The 12,060-nt window shown below is 44.7% G+C and overlaps 1 protein-coding gene across 1 annotated transcript in view; it reads right to left on the reverse strand.

The window, feature by feature from the left end:
- The window catches only part of OLFML2B (olfactomedin like 2B), a 631,699-nt gene that overhangs the window by 26,844 nt on the left and 592,795 nt on the right, over nt 1-12,060 (reverse strand). Inside the window, exon 7 of the mRNA XM_073557967.1 lies at nt 6,705-6,881. Coding sequence (XP_073414068.1) covers nt 6,705-6,881 — 177 coding nt within the window. The remainder of the gene's footprint in view (nt 1-6,704; nt 6,882-12,060) is intronic.

Consider the following 12,060-nt stretch of genomic DNA (forward strand, 5'->3'; position numbering starts at 1 on the left):
TTCCCCAAATTACCAAAATTTATAGTGTAGCCATTTTGGTATTGCATTATATTGTATTTTTATTTTTGTATGTGTGAAAAATTGTTTGTGAAAAAATGTTCACATCTGCAAAAAGGCCAATTTGCCACATTGCCACAGTTCTTATATGGCAATAATATGTTTTGATTTAAAAAAACAACAACAAAAAAAAGGGTCAAGTAAACATTTGGCTACTACATTTTACGTCTCTGTCTCAATTCTAAAAAACAGTGTCAGCAAACTAACATATGCTTACCAATGCAATTAAACAGTCATAGAATCAGAAGGGGTAGAAATATATATATATTTAGACACACATAAACCACAAAATTATAACATAGATAGAGCATGCTCTTGCCAAGACGTTTCCTCCTCAGGTGACATAAAGTAATTTGTGAAAATATCACGCACTTTGAGGCCAGAGAGTGGTCTACGTTGAGGGTGGATAGGTGGTCTCGCCCTACGCACATTGGCCAACCCACGCACAACACCACCAGAGGAGGAACAATCATGTACCCTGGTGAAGTTATGAAGAACCACACAGGCTTTAACTACTTCATTAACATTTTGCTCACTCAGCTGAATGGCAGACTGGAGTACCCGCCATTTGGCACAAAGAATGCCAAAGGAACACTCCACCAGTCGCCGAGCATGTGATAGGCGCAAGTTAAAAATTCTGCGCCTGTGGTCAAGGTTGCGCCGGGGATATGGCCTCATGACATTGCGCGTTAACTGAAAACCCTCATCTGCCACAAGGACATAAGGGACAGATTCTTGAGTGGAGCCTGGTAGCTGGCGTGGTGGTGGTAGATCCAACTGGTTGGTGCATAGCCGCCGAGCCATAATGGAAGTATTGAAGACTCGAGAGTCTCCCGTCCTTCCTTAGGCCCCAATGTCAACAATTATAAACTTGTATTGATAGTCAGCCAGAGCCAACAATACAACAGAAAAGTATTGTTTATAATTGAAGAATTGGGAGCCAGAGTTTGGCGGCTTACGCACCCGGATATGTTTGCCATCAAGGGCACCAATGCAATTAGGAAACTGGCATTCCTCCTCAAAGTCCCTTGATATCCTCAACCAGTCTTCCATCCTGGGCTCGGGCATGATGAGTTGATGTAGTCTTGACCATATTTGACTACATGTTGACCTGACTATGCCAGAAATGGTAGATCTTCCAATCAGAAAATCATGGTGGAGGGCGGCATAAGACAGGCCAGTGGACAGGAAGCTGAAGAACAACAGAAAAGGAACCTTTTAGAATGCACAAATTAAACAAAAAAAAGGTACATACAAAACTTGTTATGAATTCACATCTAATAACACACACATATTTTGTTGCACAATGACTAAGTGATATTCAGTACATCTTACACATAACATTCTGGTCTGTAAGTTTCAACATATCTGGAATAAGATGAGGGCATTAAAATTAGTCCATGAAGCAAAAAATACATACTTTGGGCAACATAGAGAATGTGGTTGTGTAGTACATACCGTAATGTGAGTAGAAATCGCTCCTCTGCAGATATAGCTTTGCGCATCCTTGTGTCCTGAAAGGTTATCCCAGGGCGCACTGTCTCCAAGAGTCAATCAAATGTTGCAAGGCTCATGCGACAGTATTGGTAGAATTTAGCCCGATGCTCCCGCAGAGAAGAATAGAGGCGGTGAAAATGACCTCTTGTGAGTCGTTGCCTCAAAAGTGGATGGACCCACATGCGTCTCCTCCTCCGCGGATCCACTATCACTGGGTATGGTTGACTAAAGCGGCGTGACAAAAGCCAGTTGAAGAGAACCTGCTCAGTTGTGTTGAAAGTCAGACTGTCTGCCATATTGCACATGCAACAGCAACACACCTAGTGAAGGCAAGGTCACAAATGGACAGAATGGAGGCAGCCACCTGTTCCTGAGGCAATAAATAGGGTGCAGGCTAATGATTTAAATAGTTATCAGGCCTCAAAACCGTTAAATGTCCATTTTGCAAGCCTGCGAGAAAATCTCGCCATACGGATGCCATACGGATTACATACGGATCACATACGGATGCTGACATGTGCAAAATACGCGACCACACCTTGCTTATGGATGACATACGGAGCACTATTTATGGGTCATTCATCAGTATTACGCATGTAAACTACGGACCGTATTTTGCGTCGGTTAGTGTGACCCCAGCCTTAGATGAAAAAACACAGACTCTGAGGGCGGTGCACACGATCAGTAATCGCTGCGGGTTGGACGCTGTGTACTTGTCCAGCATCCAGATGTTACAGCATAGTGGATGGGATCTCAAGAAATCCCATGCCCACTATGCATCCACAGACGCCCGCGGCTCACCCGCTGAGACGGACGTGCGGTGTGTCTTCTAGATGGCAACATGTCTATTTATCTTACAGAGACGTGATAAATCACACGTACAATGTATTGGACGCAGTGAATCAGCACGGTTCAGTGATCACATGTGGAGTCACCTGTGTTCAATAGCGGACATGTGCTGAGTCCAAAGCGCTGCCAATTCCTGACCGTGTGAACTTGGCCTAAGAAAATAAATCAGTCAATTTCAGAAAAAAAAAACCAAATTCATTTGACCTCTTGCTTGTGTCAGTGCAATCTGTGGCCCTGTCGGGGATTTACTTGAATCCTATTTTAGAGGGATTCAGGCAGAGCCCCCGGACACACTGCAGAAACGCAGTGTGAACAGGGCTTAATATACTATTGTGTGGAATAGTGCAGTCTACTAAACTATTCCGGGCTGTCTTAGTGCAGCAGCCAGACACGGACAACGGCCAGAAGACACATTTTTTTTATAAATATGTTGCTGTCGTCTTCCAGCATTTCTGCAGAGTTTTTTTCCCTACTCAAATGAATGGTACACAAAAATGCAAGTGAAAAGGCTGCAAAAATGCTGAATATTTCCTGCCAACACTGTAGATCAATCCGCAGCAAAAATGGTGCGTCTGAACAGACACTACAGGGGTTTTCTGATAATTTAAAAATAATTAGCATGAAATTATAAATCCTCCGTGGCTCCAGCACCGAAGCTCCGGGGGTCTCCGCCAGTCTCAGCACTGGGCTGCAAAGGTCTTGTGACTCCGGGGTCTCCACCCGTCTCAGCACTAGGCTGCAGGGGTCTTGTGGCTCCAGGGGTCTCCACCAGTCTCAGCACTGGGCTGCAGGGGTCTTGTGGCTCTGGGGATCTCTGCCAGTCTTAGCACTGGGCTGCAGGGGTGTTGTGGCTCTGGGGGTCTCCGTCAGTCTTAGGCTACTTTCACACTTGCTTTTTTTGCACTGCGCTGCGTGCGCAGTGCAAACGCACATAAAAAACGCATCATGCGTTTGTATGCTTTTTTTGTGTTTTTGCGCATGGTTTTTTTTAAAAAACACATGCTTTTTTTGCGCTGACGTGTGCATTACCATGCGCACGTCAGCGCTCCCATAGACTATAATCTGTTTTTGGGTGAATTTTGTGCGCATTGCGTGCGCATGCGTTTTTTTGAGACAGGTCGGACGCACAAAAAATGTAACAGGATGCATTATGTGCACCCGGGCGCACACTACAAAAAAACGCATGCGCATACAAACGCATGTATATGCGCACCCATGTTAAGTATAGGAAAAAAAACGCATGCTTTTTTTGCGCAAAAACACAGCGCAAAAAAACACTGTGAAACCAGCCATAGCACTGGGCTGTAGGGGTCTTGTGGTTCCGGGGGTCTCTGTCAGTCTTACAGTTATGGCCAAAAGTATTGACAACCCCTGCAATTCTGTCAGCTAATACTCAGTTTCTTCCTGAAAATGATTGCAAACACAAATTATTTGGTATTATTATCTTCATTTAATTTGTCTTAAATGAAAAAACACAAAAGAGAATGACGCAAAAAGCAAAACATTGATCATTTCACACAACACTCAAAAAAATGGAGCAGACAAAAGTATTGGCACCCTCAGCCTAATACTTGGTTGCACAACGTTTAGCCAAAATAACTGCGACCAACCGCTTCCGGTAACCATAAATGAGTTACTTACAATGCTCTGCTGGAATTTTAGACCATTCTTCTTTGGCAAACTGCTCCAGGTCCCTGATATTTGAAGGGTGCCTTCTCCAAACTGCCATTTTTAGATCTCTCCACACGTGTTCTATGGGATTCAGGTCTGGACTCATTGCTGGCCACCTTAGAAGTCTCCAGTGCTTTCTCTCAAACCATTTTCTAGTGCTTTTTGAAGTGTGTTTTGGGTCATTGTCCTGCTGGAAGACCCATGACACTCCTTAGGTGTCAGACACACCGATCTAGGATACTGGATCAGGGACTGGCCACACTAGGACCAAGGAAGTTCAGGAAGAGGACTGGCCGCACCGGGTCCAGAGGACTTCAGATTCAGGACTGACCACTACACGACCAGGAACATTGTTCAGGAACTGGTCGCTCTGGGACCAGGGGACTTCAAGAACAGGACTGGCAGCATCATGATCAGGGGACAATGCTCAGGTACTAGCCACACTGGGACCAGGGGATGAGGTTCTGGACAATGGCTGCATTGTGATCAGGGATTCACGTATTGGACACCGTCCGCACGGGACCAGGAATTTGAGTTCAGGACACTAGCCACACTGGGACCAGGGGACCTCACAAATGCGCTGGTAGATCACCAACTACCTAATGACTCAACTTGTGACTTGGTGACTCCCTGAGAGACAGTCTTATATACAAGATGCAATATAGATGAATAACATGGTACAACTGACGTCATGCTCAAGTAGGGTCCCAGACCTGAATATGCAGTAAACAGAAACTTGGCACTCATCGGAAAAAAATTAGTAGCCTCCGAACATACAGCGCACCGATTTATCTTATAACCAACATGGGATACAGGGATTACCATATGTCCCTTCCGCTATAGGATTCCTTTTATGGGCCAGAGGACAGCAAACATTGTGAAACTGTGTGACTGGACCGTATGAGCACTACGATCACGCTTCTTTCACTCGCAGTTGGTACACTGATGTAGGTCGCTATATGACCGAAACATTTGCTTTGTACTATACTTCGAACTGTATTAAAAATACTACTAATTTTCATCCGTTGAATGCCAAGTTTCTGTTTACTTTATATACAAGCTGCCTCCCAGTTATTGGCAGTGAGCGTTGAGCGATCTTGCAGGTATATACATAATGCTAAATACCTCTCAGCAACAGGGTGAGGAAATTTAGCAAAATGAGCACGCTGTCTCTTTAAGAGCAGGGCAGGGAGCGCATTTGAACTAGGCACACCACTGGGAGCACGCTATGAACTGCGCCAAGGAGCCAGGGTAGTGAGTAAGTCTGCGTCCCTGCATGGAGGGAAAAGGGGACACCATGCAGGGATGCCAGCATATTGTGCTACAAGGATGATCACAGTTCTCAACCTGTCCCTTTGAAGACAATGACCTATGCACAGATTACAGGGAATGACTAAAGCACTCTCCTATAAAAGTCAATGAACATCTCCAGACTATTGCTAAATTTGCTCCATTTCCGCTAATACCAACTTTGTCAAATTGACTGCACCCATAATCAAGTACAGAAAATAGAATAAACAAATTACAATAAAATGAATTACAGATTATTAAAAAAGTTTTAGAATTTAATTTTAATTAGTAAAAAATAAAATAGGTGATACATTCCCATTAAATAGTTTGTTAAAATCCACCCTTATGTATTTCAAGCAGTCAATGCTGTTAGCGTAGGCCTACTAGCTTCCAACGCTCTTGTTTCTAGATTTTCAGAAGAGAGTACTGTGAAAATATATAAAGAAGCTAGGCTGAGTTTTTGTCTACCTTAAAAGGATTTTTGGACCTTTGGGTACAAGTCAGCAATCACTCTAAGTCACTGCAGACTTGTGAATTCTCACAGCATGCACAGTGTGTGCTATCAGGATTCTCAAGTTCCAATGTCTGGAGTGGGCGGCCACGTAACCGCAAGTATACATGCGGTCACATGCTGACTAGACGTGCACAGCCTCACTCAATACAAGTAAATTAAGAGAAGCTGTCTAGTCAGAATGTGGCTGGGAGTATGAAAATTGCATACTTCATATGTCCACCCATTCCTGGTACTGGCATTGCGGGCTATAGCAAGAGGTGCAGATTTTCTATATAAGGGCTCATACTCACTTGCGAAAGACTCGCACGATTCTCGTGCGAGTCTCTCACCTGAAAACCTGGCACAGGCGCCGGCACTGGGACCGGAGCGTGCGGCTACATAGAAATACATCTAGCTGCACGCTCCAGTCCGAGTGCCGGCGGCAGTGCCGGGTTTTCATGCGAGAGACTCGTGTGAGAATCGTGCAGAATTCAGCAATTATTTGGAGCAATGTTTCCCAAACTCCAGTCCTCACAGCCCCCAACAGATCATGTTTTCAGGATTTCCTTAGTATTATACAGGTGAGAGAACTTGGGGCAATTTTTGATGCCTTGATAATTATTCCATCACCTGTGTAATACTAAAGGAATCCTGAAAACATGATCTTTTGTGGGTCGTGAGGACTGGAGTTTGGAAAACACTTACTTAGAGATTTCTGATGAATGTTCTTCATAACACGTTCTCATCACTTAAAATTAAGTCAAAGCCCCCCGAATGTCAATTTCAGGTAGAGGTGTAATAAGGTAATCCTGGCAGATCCTAGTAAGAGAGGCAGGTTATATTTTACCTTGTTTAAAGTTGTCCAGATTTCGAAACTCCACTAAAGTATTTCCATAGTAGTAGTTTGTTACATAAATCTTCTCATCCTTTGCCAATGGATCTTTCATCCAGGCTCCCTCATTACGTCCATAAGTGTTTTGAGTTGTGGGACCAGAAATGGTAGACAGAGTATCTTTGCATCGTCCTGATGTTTTGCAAGAGAAAATATATGAGAAAGTTACAAGACCCTTTAAAGTTGCTTTCATAGTGGGATTTAACATGTGCAATACACATTAACTTTTATGAAGGAGTCTTTATATCTTCCTTCCCGCTGTCTCTTCAGAAGGTCACATTTACTAGATAATGGTTCTAGCATGACTTTGTGTATGTATAGGTTGTAGAGTGAAATTGCTGCAATACCCTTCTTTTTTTACTTTACTACAGAAAGACTTGTGGGAATAGAAGTGCAGATCTAAGCGAAACACAGCACAGTCCAAACAATGAGATCATGACAAAATGACTGCAGCCGCAGATGTAATATCAGTGGTAAAGGAAAGTGGGTGTAATGGAGACAGCTGGCCAAACAATAAAAGACAATCACATCACAATGAAGTCCATTGTACATTCTGACCTGTTCCTACTATAGACTTATTTTCCTAAACTGGCAAACACTGTATTATGCATTGTGCAAAACAAAGGAAATGAAGAATAGTGTTCTTAAAAAGAGACAAGGTTTTGTTATTACAAGTTTTATCAGTCATCTGTTATCGCAGGTGGTTTTTTTTTAACAAAACGTTCTGTTCCCGTTTCTGATGAAGGAATTTCAGATTACTACAGATAATGCGTTCCTTCAAGTGGTGCAAATGATTCTTTTCATGGCTTTCTAATATGGCGTTCATTTTCCTCTATGGGGCTCTCCTGTATTTCTGTATGCCTGGGATTTCATCTGGAAACATGCAGGGGTTCTGTTCTGTCTGTGTTATGGGACCATATAGTGCACCACATTGATACACGTGAATTGACTACTGCCACTTCATACAGAACCACAGGAAGTCTGTCTCTTCACTGTCTGCACGGACAGTGTGTTCATGCTCCCAGATACAGTGGGGGACAGTTGTTGTAAGTTTGCCCACTGACAAAGACATGAACAGTCTATTATTTTAAGGGCAGGAAAATTTTAACATTGAGAGATAGAATATCAAAAATAAAATCCAGAAAATCACATTGTATAAATTATATAAATCTATTTGCATCATGCCGGAGAAATAAGTATTCAATCCCTCTGGCAAAAAAGACCTAGTACTTGGTGGCAAAACCGTTGTTGCCAAGCACAGCAATCAGACATTTTTTTTAGCTGATGATGAGGTTTGCGCACATGTCAGGAGGAATTTTGGTCCACTCCTCTTTGCAGATTATCTCTAAATCATTAAGATTTTGAGGCTGTCGCTTGGCAGCTCAGAACTTCATCTCCTCCATAAGTTTCCTATGGGATTGAGGTCTGGAGACTGGCTAGCCCACTCCATGACCTTAATGTGCATCTTAAGCTGTATGTTTTGGGTCACTGTGTCGCCGGAAGACCAAGCCATGACCCATTTTTAAGGTCCTGGCGGAGAGAATGAAGTTGTCTCTCAGGATTTTACGGTAAATGGCTCCATCCACTCTTCCATTGATGTGGTGAAGTAGTCCTGTGCGCTTAGCAGAGAAACACACCCAAAACATGTTTCCACCTCCATGCTTGACAGTGGGAATGATGCTCTTTGGGTCTTAGGCAGCATTTCTCTCCCTCCAAACAAGGTGAGTTGAGTTAATGCCAAAGACATCAATTTTTGTATTTAACTGTTTTTATTGATTTGGAAGTTTTAATAAGGGGAGGATTGAGGAGGGAAATGTAAGGTTTTAGGAAAAGGGGGAGGGGGTACAATTAGGAGAGGGGGAGGAAAGGGGAGAGAAGGGAAATGGGGTGACAATAAAAACTAGAAAACTCCAAATAGACATTTCCATAGCTTTGCATATGAAATTAATGCAGATGTAAACTGTATAAACTGTATCTAACTTAAGTTTATATCATAAAAAAACTGTAGGCCAGGGGCGGACCTACCGCCCGTGCAGCCCGTTCATTTAACGGGTGCCCCGGGGGAGAGGTGGTCCCTCCAACCTCCAGCACCGCATGGCTAATTCATGGCTCCCAAGTTCCAACCGTCCCGATTCCCACGGGACAGTCTCGCTTTTGACACCCGCATCCCGCCCAGGATGCTATTTTTCCCGCATTGCACTGAGCCGCCATGCCACACCCCCATCCACCGACGCCATGCTCGCTGTCCCAGATAGATGCACCACAGCCTGCAATGTGGCTGGGCTGTGTGTTCTGTGTGCAGAGGACCTGTGAGAGGGGAGGAGTCAGGGGTCACATGATCAGGGGCCTCCTGTATATGTGGCTGAGCTGTGTGTGTTCTGTGCACACAGGACCTGCGAGAGGGGAGGAGTCAGGGGTCACATGATCAGGGGCCGTGTCTGCCTCTGTGTCTGTCTGCACTCTGCAGTACCCTGCTGTGCTGGTTGTCATGGTGCTGGCTGGATGTGGTAAAGTTACTGTGTGGTGTCAGGAGGGTTTTACAGTGTAGATGTACCAGAGCCGTATGTGTTCGAGTTGAACGGAGCAGAGCCGCGTGTGTATGAGGTGTACAGAACGGAGCAGCACGTGGATGGGGCGTAGGGAGCGAAGCCGTGTGTGTACAGGGAGTACGGAGCAGAGTCGCGTGTGTATGGAGCGGAGCTGCACGTGTACAAGGTGTACGTAGTGGAGCCACAAGTGTACGAGGTGTATGGAGTGGATTCGTGTGTGTACTTGGTGTACGGAGTGAAGTCGTGTGTGTAAGGAGTGAAGCCATATGTGTACTGGATGTACGGAGCGGAGCCATGTGTGTACGAGGCATACAAAGTGGGCTTTTCCCACGGACACAGGAGTACACGGCAGAGCCCCGAGGAGCACTTTAAAACTTGCACATGATGTTCCACCGGAAGTGATGTGCTGGAAGCTGACCAGAAATGAGGTAATTTCATGAGGAGATTGTGACGGAACCAGGAATGCCTCAGATCCCTCACCATGTCCTCCGACAGCGCGGACGGCAGGATCACCTTGGATTCAGGGATGCCGGTCATGTGAGCGGATCATGATATGTCCTGCACCGGGAGGCTCAGGTGGGCATTAGAATGGGAGCCAGGCTGCTATAGTATCTTTATAGCATCTTTCTTTCTCTCTCTCTCTCTGTTTCTTTCTCATTCTCTGTTCTGTCTTTCCCTCTTTTTCTTTCTCTCTCTTATCTTTCTTTTTTTTTTTTCTCTCTCTGTTCTTTCTTTCTCTCTCTGTTCTTTCTTTCCCCTCTTTCTTTCTTTCTTTCCTCTCTTTCTTTTTCTCTGTTCTTTCCTTCCTTCTTTCTTTCTTTCTTTCTCTGTTCTTTTTTCTCTCTGTTTCTTTCTCATTCTCTGTTCTGTCTTTCCCTCTCTTTTTCTTTCTCTCTAATCTTTCTTTTTTTCTTTCTCTCTGTTCCTTCTTTCTCTCTCTGTTCTTTCTTTCCCCTCTTTCTTTCTTTCCTCTTTCTTTCTCTCTGTTCTTTCCTTCTTTACTTCTTTCTCTCTGTTCTTTCTCTGTCTCTCTGTTCTTTCTTTCCCCTCTTTCTTTCTCTCTGTTCTTTCTTTCTTTCTTTAACCTCTTTCTTTCTTTCTTTCTCTCTGTTCTTTCTTCCCCTCTTTCTGTCTCTCTATCGCTCTGTTCTTTCTTTCCCCTCTTTCTTTCTTTTTCTCTCTGATCTTTCTTTCTTTTTTCCTCTTTCATTCTTTTTCTTTCTCTCTATTCTTTCTTTCTTTCCCCTCTTTCTTTCTTTCGCTCTCCCTCTGTTCTTTTTTGTCCCCTCTTTCTTTCTCTTTCTGTTCTTTTTTCTGTCCCCTCTTTCTTTCTCTCTCTGTTCTTTCTTTCCCCTCTTTCTTTCTCTCACTGTTCTTTCTTTCTCTCTCTGTTCTTTTTTTCTGTCCCTATTTTCTTTCTCTCTGTGTTCTTTCTTTCTTTCTTTCTTTCTATTTCTTTCTTTTTCTCTGTTCTTTCTTTCCCCTTTCTTTCTCGCTCTCTGTTCTTTCTGTCCCCTCTTTCTTTCTCTGTTCATTCTTCTTTCTCTCTCTGTTCTTTCTCTCTATATTTTTTCTTTCTCTCTCACTCTTTCTTTTTCTTTCTTTCTTTCTTTCTCTCTATTTTCTTTTTTCTCGCTCTCTGTTTTCTTTCTTTCTTTTACTTAGTACCAGTCAGTGTCCCCAAAGTACCAGCCACTGTGCCCATAATGCCAGCCACTATGCCCCTAATAACAATCAGTGTGATCAGCAGTGCTAAATGGGTGCGGCTGGGCGTGGACATGGGTGTGACTAGTCATGAAACGGGTGTGGTCGGGGGCGTGGCCTACAACTTGCACCACAGCCTTTGTCCCTCTTTCCCTTATTCAAAAGTTGGGAGGTATGCTAATTATTTACCTATTCAAATTTACCATGTGGAGCGCCGCAGAGCCGAGGCGCAAGGAGGAGAGCAGCACTGCGGGAGGCGCGCGGGAGCGGGTCCTGAGAGTGCGAGCACCGGTGCAGAGGAGCCTGCCCTGAGGTGAGATCAGCGTCAGTGCTGTGCTGCGCTGCAACTGTGGGGGAGGAGAGGAGGAGACAAACTGACTGTCACTCACAGTGCGTTTGGCGCCGGCCTGCCGGTGGTTGCAGCCACAGCACTAGCATCAGTGTGTTTCTGTGAAGTCACTGTGTGCCGTGCCCCATAACTAAATGCTGCAGCTCAGGAATGTGCAGACAGTGGATGGATCCTCTTGGTCTGGCCTGCCCTGCCTGCTCCAGGTAAGAGTACCAGAGCTGAGCAGGACTGAGGGACGGGGACCGAGGCAGGCATGATTTTGGGGTCTCCTGGGGAGAACTGAAGCATGGCAGGCATGATTTTTGGGGGGCTTCGTCCTGGGGGAGAACTGAAGTATGGCCTGGCTGCTCATGAATGGGGGCCTGTTATGAGCTCATTTTGTGCTCCACCAGCTGGGAGTTCTCCTTCCGTTCTGCCTCTGGTGGTGACAGGAGGTGGTGAGGTTAGTTTAATTGGTAATGGTCTGCCAACTGACGAGGAGGATAATGATTGGATCTCTGGAGTATCAGACTGGATATAAGACAGCCGACGCCCTATCCTATTGCTGGCGATTCAGTCTGCTTCTCAGGTATTGGACTTCAGCTCTGCTCCATTCTTCTCAAGTTAAGATTGTTTTTTGCTAATGTTCACACTTGCTCTTGTTGGTCAGCTCAGATGTTGTGTGGTCAGCCAGCCCAGCTGGGCTGTGCTGAATCTCCACTCTTATTTA

The sequence above is a fragment of the Dendrobates tinctorius genome, unplaced genomic scaffold (genome assembly GCF_039654945.1).
Source record: "Dendrobates tinctorius isolate UK_male_01 unplaced genomic scaffold, ASM3965494v1 ptg000012l, whole genome shotgun sequence".
Lineage (NCBI taxonomy): Eukaryota > Metazoa > Chordata > Amphibia > Anura > Dendrobatidae > Dendrobates > Dendrobates tinctorius.